The sequence below is a fragment of the Sesamum indicum genome, linkage group LG5 (genome assembly GCF_026168435.1).
Source record: "Sesamum indicum cultivar Baizhima isolate 11 linkage group LG5, ASM2616843v1, whole genome shotgun sequence".
NCBI lineage: Eukaryota > Viridiplantae > Streptophyta > Magnoliopsida > Lamiales > Pedaliaceae > Sesamum > Sesamum indicum.
Genome location: NC_142661.1, coordinates 913,800 through 931,372, shown reverse-complemented (window position 1 = coordinate 931,372; position 17,573 = coordinate 913,800). Strand labels below are relative to the sequence as shown.

Genomic DNA, 17,573 nt, shown 5'->3' with positions numbered 1-17,573 from the left:
AACATCTTTTTTTTTTTTCTAATTCAACAAGATTAAAATAGTAATTTTCACCTTACGGTTTAGGGGCTATATAATTCTTTTTTATTGAGAATATTTATAATTTTTCAAACAATAAGCTGGTATTTGTAATTATGTCAAATTTGACGAACCATATCAGTAATTTATCTAATCAAAAATTTTAAATCCATCACTAATGTTTGACTAGGATTAATTTATTAATTTCTCCAATCTCATCCCTCTAATCTTCAAGATATTTATGCCTTTTGATCAAGCCCACAAACACATGAGTGGTCTCATGATTATATTAATGTACTTCAGTCATATTCATTTGCATACAGTATGTTATGTGGAGATATAGATAGAAAAACAAAGATAAATAAGTATGTGTTAGAGATAGTGTGTACGTTTGGATTTATTTTTGGAAATAATATAAAATAAGTATGGTATGTTTGATGTTGTTTAGTGGAAGACAAAAATTACTATTCATTGTCAAATCATGTCTCTTTTATATATATTTATATATATGTATGAGTATGTATATAATTTTTTAGTTGTAGAGCCTATAATTAGTGTAAACTTATTTTGATAAAAAATAAATGAAGCACTATTTCAAAATATCTCGAAACACCACCAAAATATTATTCATATTTTGGCCCATCTCCGAAAAAATGAAACCAAACGCTATGATTGTGTTTCCTAAAATCAATTGAAAAGTAGATGAGATAGACCCAATGTATCATACGTAAATTAATAGATATGCTTCTTAATACAACATATATAATTAATATATTATTATTATTATTATTATTATTATTACAAAGTGAAGAAAAACAAATCTTATTCCAAAAAAAAAAAAAAAAAGACACACAACTCAACTAGCCACCATCACACCTCCTTCCTTGGACTCAAAAAATTAGGGTTCTTGAGCCGGTTGGGATATATAATTCAACCTTCTGTCGATCCGGGAAACGTTTTTCGTAATACAATCTCGACATATATCAAAATGCCGATGAGACGAGAAATCTTATAAACCTAACATGATCCCACGCAAGAAATCGCCACCCCTGCGCCACCCATCTCCGCCTCCTCCTCCCTGCACTGCATGGCCAACTTGGTCGTCGTCCTACACGTCGTCTCGACTCTTTCCCCAGCCGTGAAACACCAATAAATCACACAAGTGCTGCTCGATAACGGCTTAACCACCGCACTCTCCAACGCGTAACCCTCCACATCACCACATTCCTCAGGCAGGCTACCGTTGGGGCACGTGATCGCCACACTAAACTCCTTCGGCCTGAAACACCTAAGAACCCTCCCTATCAACGGCCGGAGCTCGACCGACCCAAAGTCCAACCCCATAGCCTCGTAGCTGGCATAGCTGAACCCGTCCTCCGGGGTAACGTGCACAGTAGAGTAAGATGCACCCTCAATCGCGTTCATTGAGTATCCACACGGCTCAAACTCAAAGTCGCAAATCTCGTGGCTAGGAATTATCTCATTTATTCCTGACGTTTTAGTCATTTCACCATCAGTCCCCGGGTTCTTGAAAAACACAGCGGCCTTTTCGCGGTCCAACCCAGTCATGCACATCTCCAAGTTAACCCCAACCGTTGGATCCGCCACGGCCTTCTCAGATTCCACCTCGGCCACGTAGACATGCCAGTTCCGATTCGGGAAACTGGGATCGCCGAGTAAATAGCCGCTCCCGTTCTTGAAATAGGAGTTGAGGAAATCCACCTCTTCAGTGAAGCTCCGGTGAGGCGCAGGCTGGGCATTCTCAAAAATGAAGGTTCCGCGCGAGTAGCGAACCGATCGGACGGCGAGGGAGATTGAACCGGCGAGTTCCAAGATTTGTGGGATGGAGTGCAAGAGCTTCGTAGTCCCACACGTCTTCATAACAATCTTGAGAGGGTAAATGAAGAGGCTGGACTCGGATAGAACGTAGGAGTCCACCTCAGAGTTGGAGAGCTGTGAAACAATGGTGCAGCAAGCGGGCTCGAGAATGGAGTCAATCTGAGCCCGGTTCAGGGACCGTAGGCCCAGCCCGTTTGGATCTAAGAACATGGCAGGCTCGGAGAAGGTGATCTCGAGACGTTTCTCGAAGCCCTCGAAACCGATGGGTGAAACAGCCATTGCAGCAATGGAACAGTAGCAGAAAGATGAACTAAGGAACGAATGATCGAAGAAAGCTAGCAGTAATTTGACAGAAAACGAAAAAAGGCTTTATTTGATTTAAGAAAAAACTTTGAAAAAAACCAAAAAGAATCAGAAATTTCCTACTCTACAGAAGCGTCCATGTTCTTGTAAAGGGTTATCAGGATGGCTTCCTCTGGCACTGCAATTGAATTCAAGAAAATCAGAACCCACATTATATGAACATATATATACATAGTGTGATGAACAGATGATGATAAAATTCGAATTTACATACGTTGGAGTAAGCAGCAGAACGGAATTTCTCAATGCCACCGTTGGGACGAACGTCTTCGATGATGTAACCGAGGGGAGCTTCGTATTGGATTCTACTACTATTACTGCTGGATTTCTTCTTACCACCTTTACTCTCCATTACAACATTCACCCTTTCTTGCTGCACAAAAATCAACGAATCAATCGCAGCCCGGAACGTAGAAAAACACAGAAATTCCGCAGAAATAATAGAAACCCAACACAACAATCCAAACAAGGGGAAGAAACCCACGTTTTGATCAGGGATTACGCTGCAATACAGACGCTAATCGAGCGAAAAAAAACCTTTGTATGAAGCGTTTCTTGGCGTTCTTGAAGTGGAGAAATAAAGAAAAAGAGAAGAACAAACAAGAAACACAAACAGTGTGTAATGAAGGTGAAGAACGGAGATTGGGAGAGGAGAGGAGGGGAAGGGGAATTTAAGGAGGTAATTTTGGTTGAGGGGTGTGCGGGGGAGATGAATTAGCGGAACGCAGATTATTTATAGCTGCAAACAATGCTAGGGCTCTTGTTTATGCATCTTTTCTTCTTTCTAATTGGGATTTGGGGTTGGGTGAGCAGAGCCGTATGCCTATCAACGCTACGTAGCCCACTACCACGATTTTTCTTTTTTTAATAGATTTTTTATTTTAATTAATATATATATGTTTTATATGTATAAAATAACATTATATATTTTATTTCGGATAGTCCCATTTATTTTTCATGAAATTTGGTGTAACTACATATAAATTTATTATAATTTAAAAAATTACGTCTAGTGTCATGACATTTGTTTTCTCTTGCATTCTATTAGTAAAAAAAAATATAGGATTTACTGAAATTAGCAATTTTTTTAAATGAAAATTTATATTTATCTCCAGTTGACTTATTATTGGTCTATTGCAGGTCAAATAGATCTTTTTTTCTCCCCACATGCATTGGGGTGTGAAGCTATATAACAGTAGTTTGATAATATATATATATATATATATTTGATCTACAATACGACAATTGAAGGTAAATATGGATTTTTATTGAATTATTTTCTTATATCAGTAAATTCTATTATTTTTAACAAACCAAGTGATCTGTTTATCAAACGAAAATAAACGTCATTAATACTATATGTACTTTTTCAAACCACAATAAATCTATATATACACTTAATCCAAAAAAAAAAAAAACAATGTAATTATTCCTATTTATTTGTTATTGTACATAGCCCTAGCTATTTCTATATTATAATTTAATTTTAATCACATTTTCTATTAAAAAGTTATATATTAATAAATATTAAGGGAGAATTAAATTTACGCTCGTTGATCTATGGTTTATTTACACAAATCACTCCTATCTTTTAAATAATTATCCAATACCAAAATATTATTATCTCTTACACAAACCACTTTTATTTTTTAAAAAACTTACACACACTATCTCTAAAAATATTAGCATTACACAAATTATTTCTATTTTTTTATTATAAAAAATAATTTATATAATTATATAAAAGATAAAATAATTTATATAAATAGATCATAAATAAAAAAATATAAATATAATTATTTTTAATATTAATACGTAATACAAAAGTATGAGAAAAGATTCACGAAAAAAAATAAAAAAAAAAAGGAGAATCTAGATTGGGGGAAGTAGTGGAAAGTATTGTGCATGTATTGCAACGTGGCTGAGCAGGGAGCCATTGTCTTCCACCAAGCCTAAGCCTAAGCCTAGGGAACTGTTTAACAATTAATGACCTCTTATCTAATTATTAAGGCTCATATTTTATCAACAATTCCGAGGATGAATTTGTAATTTACACATATTTGTTTTATTTTATGTGAATTTTTTATAGAGATAATTACAATTTTTTTTTTATTTTTTAGATTTGGCGTAATTATATATAGATTTTTTGTAATTTGAAAAAATACGTTTAGCATGTGAAGTTGGCTTTCATCTAATATATAAGTCTTTCTGTTCGTGTAAATTAACTGAATTTGCTGATTTTAGCAAAAAAAATAGATAAAAAGTTGTATTTGCTCTCGATTGACTTATAACTGATTTATTGCAAATCAAATAAATATTTTTATGATCAAATCATCCTTATGTGTCTTCAAACGTTGATCCATGTGAGGAGGTATATCTTCACCACTATGAGAATAATTTAGTTGGAAAAGATTTGTTTGACCCGTAACAAGTGAATTCGAGGAAAATATAAATTTTTATTCTATTATTTTTATTTATATAAGTGAATTTTCACTAATTGAGGGACCTATTTGTTAGACGGAAGTAAATCTCAGGAAATTAGATGTAATTTTCTAAGCTATAGGAAAATTAGCAACAAAAAAAAAGTTAAATGAAAATCTATACTTACCTCCAATTGATTTATTACTAACATATTATAGGTCAAATAAGCAGTGGAACTTGAAAATAAATATTTGTGAAATTGCACTTTGCCCCCTTTTTGTACTCTTATAAATGATTCAGTTGCATGCCTATCTCCATGATATGATTTCTCGTACGGGTTGCGATTCGATCGGTGTCTTATTGCATAAGATATTACTCATTATGAATTCATATGAGTTTCACAATTTTATTTTAAAGAGTCGTCTTATTAGAAACATTAAATATTTGGACTTATAAGTCACTTAAATTGCTAATTTGCCATCAATATGGGACGTTTGCCTGCATTAGTTTTATAAGTTACTCTTGGCAAATTGGGTGAGCAAAATTTATAGAAAAGAATACTTGTAATAAAATTATAAAGCTTTTTAGTGTGTCTTTTTGTTATTACTCCAAAAATTTTAATTTCAAATATATTTATCAAATAATTTTTCAGAATTCAGAGCTATTTAGATGGACTGAATAGTCTGACAGTTTATCTCTAATAAATTTAAAAGAAACATATTAAAGTATTTTGCAACTTTATGTTAAAAAATATATCTTGATGTTATTTAGAATTAATTAAAAAAATAATAATAAATGCTTAATTATTTAATTGTTAATGTTATAGTAATTATAATTAATAATAAATTGTTATGAATTAATTATAAAAGATTTCATGATAATCAAAATGGTTAATTACATTTTGTCATTCGAACTATGATTGTTTTTACACTTTGGCATTTAATTTTCTTTTGTGTCAACTTACAATCTCAACTTTACGAAATTGCACTTTGACTTTTATAACTGTTTTTCTACAAAAAATTTTGTCGAAAAATCGTCACATGCAATGCACGTGTGATATATAAGGGTTATGTGATGTGATATTCTTCACATATACACAACATGTGATGTTTTTAAGGCAAAAAAAAATTAACAAAAAAAAGGTTATAGATGACAAAATGCAAATTTCGCAAAGTTGAGATGGTAAGTTGACAAAAAAAAAAAAAAGTAGATTCGAAAGTATAAAAACGGGCATAGTTCAAAAGGCAAAATGTAATTTGCCCTAATAAAGGTATAACAAATTTACTCAAAGATCCAAGCGCTTCTATTTTGGACCTCAACTCCGTAGATTTTGAATTGCTGAAATATTGAAATATTGAATCGAAATGCTATGCATGGATGGTAGGAATTGCCTGAACAAACATTCTCCATTATAGATATTTATAACCAAGAAGTACTGGATTATCTTTCGAATAGGCACTGAAGGAAAAGAAAGTGCGGAATTCCAATAGATGTCTATTGTTGAATCGATTGACGTGATTTTTCTTGAAAATGTTCGTGCCAAATTCACTATACGAGAAAGTAACTAATTCCCAGACTATGTAATGTACTTCATAAGTTAGGTAACGGACGGGAATTTTAGCAGCGGTTTTCGATCTGTGATTTCTGTTGAAACATATACTCTAAAATAGGTGTACGACTAATAATTCTGAAGCAGCCTTATTTATTAGATCGAGAAAATCATCAAGATCTGCTGTCGAACTACCTGCAAGAAAAATAAAAATAATAAGTTCACTTGTTCGTAAGAGACAGATGATATCGACTCACTTCTGCAGCAAATGAGGAGTTTATACAACTTATAAGCCCCAGCACATCTTCCCTCTAACAGAACACATTTTCAAAGATAAATATATATAACTCGAGACAAAACGAAAAATATCTTAAGCAATAAATTACCGATTGTTGCACCAAAACTTCAAACATTTGTGTAAAATAATTTATTGTCAAACAAAATGGGGTAGGTGCAAAGTAATTCAAAAATTGAGAATTGCATGCGTGGATTATCCTAATAAATAAACAACCAAAATTTAAGGTTTGAAGACGACAGATGTTGGAGTGTAAGATAAAGAAAGGGCCATATATATATATAAGCATGTTTTCTTACATCATCATCGAATTATTGAACCCCCATTAATTCTAAATTATCCATAAATAATATTACATGAATTGTTGAAGCATGCAACTCTATGAACTCATCATCATAATTGTTCTATAATATTTTATTTCTAGTCTAGTTATTCTCCAGCCGTCGTAATAGTTTCGACAAATTATATGAATAATGTAATGAATTATATATTATTAAATAAAAAATAATAATATTGTCTGAGACTTAGATCTTATCTCTTATAGTTATGAGTATAGCGACATGTAAATTATAAAATATTATTTTATGAGAATCTTGTCATTAATCATATTTTTGCATCTCCTCCAAAGATGATGATTCAATCTTTGGTTTGAAGGTGGGGAAATAGAAATGGTTTGAAGATGCAGTGAGTTATCCTTGAATCAAAATTGATAGCATTGTTGTCAACAGATATGCTCCTGGGAAGGATGCCTTAATTGGTGCAGTTTGGGGTTGTGAACAACAAGTGTTATCCCATGGCCTAGCCAAAGCCTAGTCCTAGGCGGTGCTGCGAGGGAAATGTGGCGCCAAAAACTTGGATGTTTTGACCTTGTTCTGAAATAAATCAATAATTGAAGGATAAATTTAAAATGGGCTTCCATGACATTTGCTATGTTTGAAAAATTATAAATAACCTTCTAAAAATATAAGATGTTTCATATAAGTTTAGCCAAACACGCTGTTAGTATAAACATGTTTGTTTATATGTATTCTCATTGAAAATACACCGATTTGACACTGTAGTTCAATATAAAACACAATCTCACTAATTGATCTAAATATATTCTCATTTTACACAAAAATCAATTTATACAAAATACATATTTTTCATTGAAAACTGAAAATGAAATCACATACGAACAGGGTAGAAATGGTTATTATATTAACATATATCTTTTGCTTGTGAAGATCAACAATTTCCAGACCTATCTGCATTGAAATAAGTCCCACTTGCTTTGTTTAACAGAGTCAAAGACATGGACCTGGGACGGTACTGCAAATGTAAAGCAGACGGTAGCAAATTGACCTCACCTGGATTGATGTTCTAATAATCCTCATCATCAGAGTAGTCGCCATCGCTGTATTGTTCATAAATCTGATATCCATCATCTTGGGGGTCAGTGTCTTGCATTTCATCGCCACCGGCAGCACCAAAAGGGAAACTACCAAAAAGGTCCTGTAGATAGTCCTTCGAGATGTTCTCGTTGTCCATATCTAAGCAACGTATAGGATATAAATAACTCGGTTTGCAATTATTGTGATTACATGATTCATAATAGTTGTTGATGGATCATATTTTCAGTAATTTCCAAGAAATCAAGCCACCAGAACACTGGTAAGGGAAGAGTATGTTGCAAGGATACATGAATCTTGTAGGGGAAAATTCCTGTCCCCATCAACCTGGGAAAAGAATATTCAAATCCAAGTGAGTAAATGATGCTGCCCGCACAAGGTAGGCACATAAGCAGTATGAAAACAAAGAAAAGAAAAGTATTTTTCACCAGCTCGAGCGCCTCATCAGCATCCACATCATCTCCAAGATTGTCATCCTCCATTTCATCTTCTTCATCTTCCTCGTATTCAACTTCATCATTAGTTTCTTTGTCTTCACTTTCTAAAACTTCTGCAAATGAAAAAATACACCATGACAGTACTTCAGATGAGAATACTGAGCAGTGAGAAATTGCAGTCATGATTCCGCGGCATCCTACTAAAGGTAGAATCTATTATGTTAATATCATGAGTATCGGAATCATATGAAAATGCTTAAGAAGCTCAAGAATCATCATAAGGAATTGAACAAGGCCAAGATTAGTGTGTTAGACTCCACATATTTAGAATTTGCTTTCATATTTAATAATGTTCATGAGACCTCAAAACTAGCAAGACGAATATCCTCCGAAACAAAAACAGTTATAAAGATGGGGAACTTATGATTTAAATTACTTATTTGAACCTTTATCAGCTTGTTTGCCCTCTGAATGAACTTTCAAATCCTTCACATTAAGCTGCATTCTCTTAGACTTCTCAAACCGATGAGAAACAGATTTCAACAAGGATTCCGCACCAGACTCAGGATATACTGACAGAAACCTCTGAGCAACACGCAATCTCAAGCTATCAATCACATGTGATGAAAACCACCCTGTTTGCAGCTGCCAGAAATAGAAAATTATCAAAAGATGCATCATGTTCTTAAGACAATAATTGATAGCATAAATATATCATACACTGCAGCTTTCTTGACTGGTAGGTTTTCTGATTTCTTGTTGAATGTAGTCATCCTTAAGTTCAAAGAGTTGCAATGAAATCTGGGTTTTGCGGGGGAAAACTCGAAATGCACAAATATCCTCCCACCTGTTCAAGAAAGACAAGTAGTAAATTAGTACTAAGAGAAAGCAAGGAACAGGATGATGTTTGCCATGAAGTAATGGGTTTCAGTTACTGAACGTAGTACATGCTTCATTATTTTAAGTTGCTTGCTCTGCTATAATCAACTGTAGTCAACAAGAAAGGAACAAGAGTGTTTCAATCATAATCAGACTGTAGAAGTCATCATATGGGAGTTAAAATTTGGTCAAGGAGAAGGATATTAGTTGGAGACATGCCTCGCAGAAAATCCAGTTGCCAATTTAGGGTTGCCTGAGATCCTCTCTGGAGTAATTTCTGTTAAAATAGTAAATAGATAAATGATTTCCCTAAGCTTATAGATGAGGTGGCCATTGAACATGGTATCAAAGTCAAGCCAATGAGGTTCAAATGTCACTGACACCCATTTGTAAAAAAAGAGGTTCCACGACTTATGATTTGTGGTTGTTTAACAATTTGTATAGCCGGTATTTACTCCAATTACCTGACTGATCTATATTTACTGAATATGCCCTCTTTGAAGGACATAAATAAATTATAAATTTTAGTGTTTTTCCATCATTATCAGTATAGTTATAAAATCTTGACATGAAAGAAGTTATCTAGGAAGTAGGAACCCACACTAAGTGCACAAGCAAGTATTCACTTCATTATACAAAAAGAAAAGAAAAAACATACATCACCCTTGTTTTTTGGATGATATATATATATACATACATACATTTATATATATGGCCTTTCACTGCTAGCATGGACTGGTCAAGAGAATAAAAGAAAAACAAAGACAAAAAGTAAGAGGAAATAGAAGCAATTAAGGAGGATGTCAAATAGATTCCTGACTTAGAGAAAACAACTTGTAGAGGAAAAGAAAAGAAGAAGCAGAAGAAGAAGAAGGCTTCCCAGAATAAGTCTAGAGAGAGACTAAGCCGCGTTGTGGCAATTTGTTATCTCTAAACCTAAGAGTTATCACGGCTTCAAATTTTCAAGCAAGATTAGTAGCATCAATGCTGTAAAAGTTTTGATATATTAGGCTGTTATCATAACTGTCTTTGCTGAAGAAAACCTTTGTAACAAATTCTAGATGACCAATTTATTACTAAGACTCATCATGTGAATTTAATATGTAATTCTTATTGGTCAAAGATTAGCTACTTACAATAGAAAATATCATCATTCTTGACTTCCTATAGAGCAATATAATTATATTACCTAAGACAGATGCCGTAATGTACAGAACCCCTCACCTAGATATCTCATGCGTGTCACAATAACTTCGTAAAGATGGTGGTACTCGGAAATCAGTCCTCTGGTATCTGCTCAAATAAATCAAAAGAAGTCAGCACGACTTACATGCCATGAAGTATACAAAGCTTTTAGATCAAGCAGAGTCTCCATTCGAGGACTTCATAGTATTTGGGAGAAAAGCATACAGGGATAGAGGAAAGTTTTGCAGTTATCTAGAGATAAAATAAGTCGACATAACTTAATCACTTCTAAACAGAGCTCAACAGGTACTTCTCATGGTTTACCAAGAGATTTATCTCTTAGAGAAAACCTGGAATAAGTATATGACAGACTTCTATAATGAACATCAGTTCTTCAACAATTTCATTGATTTATTCCTTAAGAGGTAATAAAGTTAAAAAATTGCCATTTTCTAGTGATAAAATAAGTGAATGTAGCTTAAATCGCTTCTAAACAGAGCTCAACAGTTACTTGTCATGGTTTACCAAGAGAGTTATCTCTTAGGGAAAACTCGACGAAGAAACAACTAGCACTCAAGATGCTGCATCATCTTCCATTCCTTGGAAATTCTACTAAGACAGCACCACAGGACACAAAGTCATACCCTCCAATAAGGAGAGCAGCTGATAGAGCTTCCAAGTCTCACAAGTTCAATACTGCAATTATAGCGCACATGATTTTTCTGGGCAATTTATCATTCTTGCTTCTTTAGAGTGAAAAGATTTTCCCAGCATACAATTAAATTCTCCATCTTATATGTCCCATCACCTCAAACTGCACCAAACCATATTCTTGCTGCTTCCCTGGATAATGCTAGTAAAGGTGACTGCAGTTAAGCTTCTGCTTTCAGCTTGTCATTTAGAAACATCCAATTCCCCCATTCCCACACTCAAGAAAAAGAACTTCTGACGTGTCCAGAAAGTGGAAACTGCGATATCACATCAACAAATGAGAATTTATCTGATTAGAGAACTTACATGCGAGATTCAGGGTCCTTGCGGGGATCATATCCTTTCCTTATCCAGAACCTCAGGTATGGACCGTTTGAAAAGTAATATGCTGCTATAAAAAGAAGCCTAGAATTTGGAGGCAGACTTACATAAGAAACATGAGTCTACTAATACGAGTATTCTCATCCAGCCCATCCCATATAACTTAACTAAAAGAAGATAAATTTACAAGTTAGTTACTAAAGAAGCACCTTTTGAGCATTTTGTTTCCAATATTCAGACCTTGGTCAAGTAAATGCTCAGCTAGTGAATGTTTGAGCCATATAGGACGCTCCTCAAACAATTCACAGACAGCCATCTGCCACTGCCATCGATCTGAGTTCCTGGGTATGGATTTCTCCCAGTTTACTTTCTTAGGAATCTGTAAGAATGTTAAGTCCAACAAAAGAACCACTGCAGAAGGAAAGAATTGAGATCCTGCAATTACTCACTTCAACTTCAAGCAATTAAGCTGCAACTTACCATCCACTGCCATGCCCAGCTGATGATAATAAAACAAATATCTCTGAAGGGTACCAAAATGTAGAAATTCCTGACTCAATTAGCTTATTCTTATGATATATAATTATAAAGAACAAGTACATGCATCAAACCAAGATCCTAATAGAAGAAGAAACAAGCTAATATATGACAGGAGTCTGCTGGAATATCCTCTAGTCAAATATTGCATTTATGACAATTGTTCTCATTTTCTGAGAGCAAAATGCAGATGAAGATATAAAGTTAATTGAAGGATCTTTGTGAAATAAACCATGACTGATTCTTAGGAAAGTTAGCATGAGACAATCATGCATTACAAATATATATCCACATTCAGTTAGGATATCTTTGATATTGAAGTCAATGGCAAGGCACTGCTCTATCTCCATCTGCATCAAATAAATGCAAATTTCAGAAGATAAATCAATTTATTAGATATCATAGATACAAGCACAAGGTATCAAGGTAGCATCCACTCCAGTGACATCAGTGAAATTGTATGATCGCCACTGAGGTAACAATTATTTTTGTCTAACACCACGACACCTCTAGCAATTGGTAGCTGAGAGGATAGTTGGACATAAATTTTATGTCATTCCTCTTTAAAAGGAGACGCAGAACTAGCAGGTACACGATAGGACCAATAGTTAATTTTTTTAATCATTTTCCATAGACAGTCAAGGTAGTCCAAACCGAACACTTCAATATAATCAGCACGCATGGGCTTTCATGCACCCGATATCAAGTGGTGGAATTATGAATGTAGCTCGAAATCGTTGAAAGAATCTCAGGTGAAATGGGTATTCATTACTTCACATTCTTACAATGGCAGAATGTAAATAAATGAGAAGTGATAGTCTGATACTAACATAAAACTCCAATAATCATGTATTGCTGATATAGGAATTTACCTCCCATTGATGTTGGAAGACCCCCTCTTGTTTCTTTCTCAAACTCAGATCTCCAGATGTTTTTAAACTGCAGATACACAGTCATTAAGATTAATAACCAAAGAAGTTATGATTTTATAATATGAGATTCATCCACATAACCACTGCTTTTTACAAGGTTCCTACTCCTATGTAGAGGTGAAGAGAAATAACTGCAACAGTAACTAAAATTATATTACTAGACACGTAAGCATATTCAGCAGCCGAATATAATTATAGAACATGAATCCAGAAAGCATCTGATGTCTTTTAGCAATCTGTCCATATTATGATTATTCTACTGGATCTCCAATAGGCCCCATTTCATTAATTTTCAGCAATAGCTGCCAATACATGGTCATTCAACTCATACCAGTTGCAGAGAGGTGCAGCATATCTTTCAAATTCTAATTTACCATTTACTTTACACTAAAATGCATTGTACCTCATCTCCTGGGAGTATATTGCTGTGAAATGCTGCAAATTCAGTTCATTACATATGGATATGTATGTAAACGTTTTAACTCATTGAAAGTAGACCAACATCAGTGAATGATATCTGACAAAAAATGAAAGATTCACTAAACAATCCGACTAGAGGACATTCTAGTAAATGGTTCATATTAGAAGCATCGACAATGCTGATGATAAGATGCATTACACTAGAACTAATTATTAAGTTATGAAGATAAGATTTTATAACAGTGATTTGTGCTTGCAGATGGCATACCAAAGAGGGAATCTGCCCTATAAACACACTACAGTTCTAAAGCCATAGCCAAGTTTTTCAAACAAGAGGTGACCATATATGCTACACCTCAACCACTCATGATCTGAAGAAAATATGCCTCATGAACCGGCTGAACCTAAAAGAAAGAAAGGGCAGAAGGAAATAGTAGCAGAAAGAAAAGGGGTAAATAGAAAGTAGTAAGATCACTTCAGATTTGGCAAGCAAAATGTGAAGAATACCAGCTTTTCTCTACCAGGACCAATAAACACTATCTGAAAAATAGTCCATTGTCTTTCAATAAAAATCCCAACAGTTTTCACCCATCATTTTCTTCCTTCTTGTCAAACTCAATAATTTACACACTTTTTTGCATCAATCTGATTAGACTTGAGAGATAGCAATTAACCCAGATACTTTGTCAACATTCCTAGCTCAAAGAAAGAAAGGCTTCCCTCAAATTGATAAGTAATTTCTAATTTTACCAGGTAGAAAGAATGGCATATTCAGAATGCCAACAAAAAATGACTTCCTGTTCAGACAAAACAAAGAGTAAAAAAGTGGAAGCATCTTACACTACTTTTTCTGGGAGATCCTTAACTGAGAAAAGAGGTGGCACTAAAATCATTAAATCCTCCTGATCGACATCCATCAGACCACCTTTCTCTGTAAAGAATATAAAGAAAGTAAGACAAAGGAAGAACAAGTCTAACCGCATGTAAAAGCTCAAAAACAAAAAAGAAGCTGACCAAATTGTGGTTCTACTTCAGCCCAATTTCTCTTTTTTCTTCTATTTACATCAGCATGAACAGCAAGTACATGCTGGTAATCCACCATGCCTTCAGAAAAAGAAAAAAGATAATTCATATAGAAAGAGCATGAATTTCATATCAATTGTGAAATAAGATGATGAACACGAAAAGCGATCACCATTGAAGTGATATGCCTCAGAGACTCTAGCCACAATATCAGCATGAAGCTGCTCCTGAGCTACACTCTCGATCTGTCCTTTGACTTCTGAACAAGCTGAAAAGGATTCCCGTTCCGGTCGGTTTATATGTTCCACGGTTTCTATTGATTCAGTATTCTGCTTAAGATGAAATGAATCCTCTGATGCATGCTCAGATATGTCCTTAACTTTCTTTCTGGAAATTTTCAACAGAAAATTATTGCAGGGCTGGATCTCCCCAAAGGCTGGGTGTGAATATGGATCTTCAGGACGAAAATGTAGCTCCAACTTGTTCAACTTGTCAGTACGAACCTGAAAACACAGAGATCAAAATTTGAACGCTACCAGCAAAAGAATAAGGTTTTCGTCATATTTACTGGCATTAAGAGCTTAACAAAAGATTGAATAGACAGAAGAGCAATGATTCAACCCAGTACCCTGTTGTGTCATAGAACTTATAATAAAAGCACCTTTCCCATAGCAGGAGCATGCGAACGTCAAAAATCTCTACATGGACACAGTAGCACCAGGGAAGAATGATGGCAAAAGCAAAAACAAGGATATAGAGACATCGAATGTGTTTGGGGAAAAATCACAACTTTTTTCCCCATATCGAGGGGTCTCGCATGTTTTGTATTATGGGAGTGTTTATTTTTGTCATGTAATAAATTGTAGAAAAACTTGTAAGTTTTAGATGTAGCGAAAGTTACGAGTATTTGAGAACAAAAGTGAAAAGTTGAAAAGAGCTAAAATGAGTGTTGGGAAAAATAACTTAATATTTACAATTTACAAATAAACAGAAGAAGTTGGTAGGGAGTTGCTTATAACTTTTGGCTTAAATCAACTTAAGTCAAATACAGAAGACGCAAATCAAAACCCTCTCTTCAATTTATTTTCAGTAAACAACAGAGAAGAGCTTAAAATAAACTCGCGCTACACCCCTTAAATAGGGTAGAAGATGAAGCACATTATTTATATAACTTGTAGTTTCACTTTCAAAACAAGAAAGCCACGAAATACACTAATAATTTATACAAGGAGGCTTGCTAAGTAAAAGGAATGAAAGAGCCATTATCATCTATTACAAGCACATGATTTTGAAAGGCCTAGGACCCAGCCTTTATTTAGTAAACCACATCAACCCTCACTTGTGGAATAGTAAACAAATCAACTTTGATCAAGAGCTATGTGGCAATGTCAACGAGCTTTTGAGCTGCCATCCAGTTGGACCTCCAGGATCCAAAAATAAAAGAGGCACATGACTAAGGAGAACATCAATGTGTTAGAGGCAGCATATAGACGCCTCTATTAAGTAAATATACCTTGAGAATGCCTTGGCTACCACCCAGAGTCTCGATTGCACGTTCAGTGGAAGAAGGATAACCAGGGTAATGAACTGCAAATGCCTTGCTGCAACTCGGTAAAACACCCGAAATGGAACCCTCTTCGATGATCCCCATTCCTGATCACTTATAATTAGTTAATTTTTGAACTTACGGTCATAGAAACATTTTTTCATTCACCAAGTACTTGAACTTTAACAGCTTTTCTCGTTGTCTAGAATTCTATATTCAGAGAAAAGAAGAAAGTAGCTGATTTTGCTTTCTTTCCGCTAAAGAATAAGAGGATTAAAAATTAAACTATTACATTATAGATAAAGAGGACTGGAACTAATATTAACATTCAGAAAATTGGCTTTACTAGATACTGTAATATTTGGAGAAGAGGTAAAATTAAGGACAAAGACTGTGAAGCTTTGTTTGGTATCTTTCCAAAAGATACCAAATGAAGCTTGCTCTTGAATCTATTACCTATACACCTAACAGTAAATTTCTGAAATTTCCATGAAAATCTTCTTTTTCGAACAAAGTTCACTTACATGGCTAGTGTAATATTTTCTTCTTCATCTACAGTAAACAACTTTGCTTATTAATAAGCATTTTTCCTTCTTTCGAACAGAGAAACCATTACGTACGTCCATCGGAACATCCTAACTCACCTAATTCGTCGGAGGTTCCCGTCGCTCCGGAGAACTCAGACCTCCATACTTCCTTGATTCACGCCCCCAATAACTGTAAATCGCCCGTCAAAAATAGCAATAAATCACAGAAATGGCTATGGCGGACGGAGAAGTTGGATTTTGAATTTACTGGACCTATAGTGGTTAAAAACAGGAGAAAATTAGAGAAGAAACCAACGAGAATATGAGTCTAAACCGCTGAATGCTTGTTGCTGGCCGCCGGCGAGGAAGTGTGGAGAGTGCCGCCGAGCAGACTAAGGCGCGTTGGATGTTTGGGCTTCGGCTTGGGCTTATAGTCCATATGTTTTAACGGGCCGTTTTGGAGAAATTATCATTTCCTTTTTCGCTAAGGTTTGTTTGGTTTGGATGAAAAGTGAGTGTATAAAAAAAAAGTAAAAAATAAAAGTAGATGATAAGAACAAATTTAGGATTTGGTTAGGGATAATAGTCGGAGGACAAGTAGAATTGGATATATATGAAATTTCTCTAGAATTCAATTTTTTTTTCATCCAAAATTGAGCGGAAAAATGATTGTATAAGGCGAAAAAGACAAAAGGTACATATTTTATTTTTATTACTATATTACTCATATATATATATATATAATTTTTCACTACGTCTTTCTTCTTCCTGCTGATAATATTGATACATAATTTTTTAGAAAAGATAATCAAATCACCGATATAATTTTTGTTTACGTTTTTTCTCTTCCTTTTATTTGAATCAAACAAATCCTAATATTAAGAAGGAATAGTTACAGCGCCAGCCCGAATGTTTAGTGTAATTACACGTAACTCTCTGTAGTTTGAAAATTACCTCCAGTACTCATGATGTTTTTCTTGTCCAACAAATACATCCATCGGTTAGTCAAAATTCACTAAATTGGTTGATGTTAGCAAAAAGTTCAATAAAAATTCATAGTTATCCTAAGTTGACTTACTCCCTTCAGGAGCTATCAGAGCGGAGTTTTCTTTCCCTTTCGGTTTCTGCTAATTCTCTTATGGTTTTACCATGTCTAAAGTATTGCAGATCAAATAAATCATT

General features: G+C 34.4%; 2 protein-coding genes across 7 annotated transcripts; both read right to left on the bottom strand.

Moving 5' to 3' along the window:
- Nucleotides 1-778: 778 nt before the first annotated feature.
- LOC105162963 (S-adenosylmethionine decarboxylase proenzyme) lies at nt 779-3,005 on the bottom strand. Its single transcript, XM_011081144.3, has 3 exons — nt 2,702-3,005; nt 2,432-2,590; nt 779-2,335 (listed from the first exon to the last, which is right to left on the bottom strand). The coding sequence occupies exon 3, from the start codon at nt 2,131-2,133 to the stop codon at nt 1,033-1,035; it is 1,101 nt and encodes a 366-aa protein (XP_011079446.2). The 5' UTR covers nt 2,134-2,335; nt 2,432-2,590; nt 2,702-3,005; the 3' UTR covers nt 779-1,032.
- Nucleotides 3,006-6,102: 3,097 nt separating this feature from the next.
- Nucleotides 6,103-16,863, bottom strand: LOC105162891 (uncharacterized). Of its 6 annotated transcripts, XR_016065506.1 has the most exons (17): nt 16,509-16,860; nt 15,832-15,971; nt 14,491-14,821; nt 14,310-14,399; nt 14,136-14,226; nt 12,816-12,882; nt 12,251-12,293; nt 11,616-11,787; nt 11,392-11,490; nt 10,414-10,482; nt 9,031-9,157; nt 8,757-8,955; nt 8,302-8,423; nt 8,164-8,200; nt 7,832-8,014; nt 7,232-7,354; nt 6,103-6,382 (listed from the first exon to the last, which is right to left on the bottom strand). XR_016065506.1 is itself a non-coding variant. In XM_011081056.3 (16 exons), exons 2-15 carry the CDS (start codon nt 15,967-15,969, stop codon nt 7,845-7,847), a joined length of 1,755 nt encoding a protein of 584 aa, XP_011079358.1. In that variant the 5' UTR covers nt 15,970-15,971; nt 16,509-16,860; the 3' UTR covers nt 6,103-6,382; nt 7,832-7,844. The 6 variants fall into 6 exon arrangements, 5 of the variants coding, with proteins under 5 accessions (XP_011079358.1, XP_011079357.1, XP_011079360.1 ...); XM_011081056.3 differs by lacking the exon at nt 7,232-7,354; XM_011081055.3 differs by lacking the exon at nt 6,103-6,382 and having other exon boundaries at nt 6,945-7,354.
- Nucleotides 16,864-17,573: the final 710 nt, after the last annotated feature.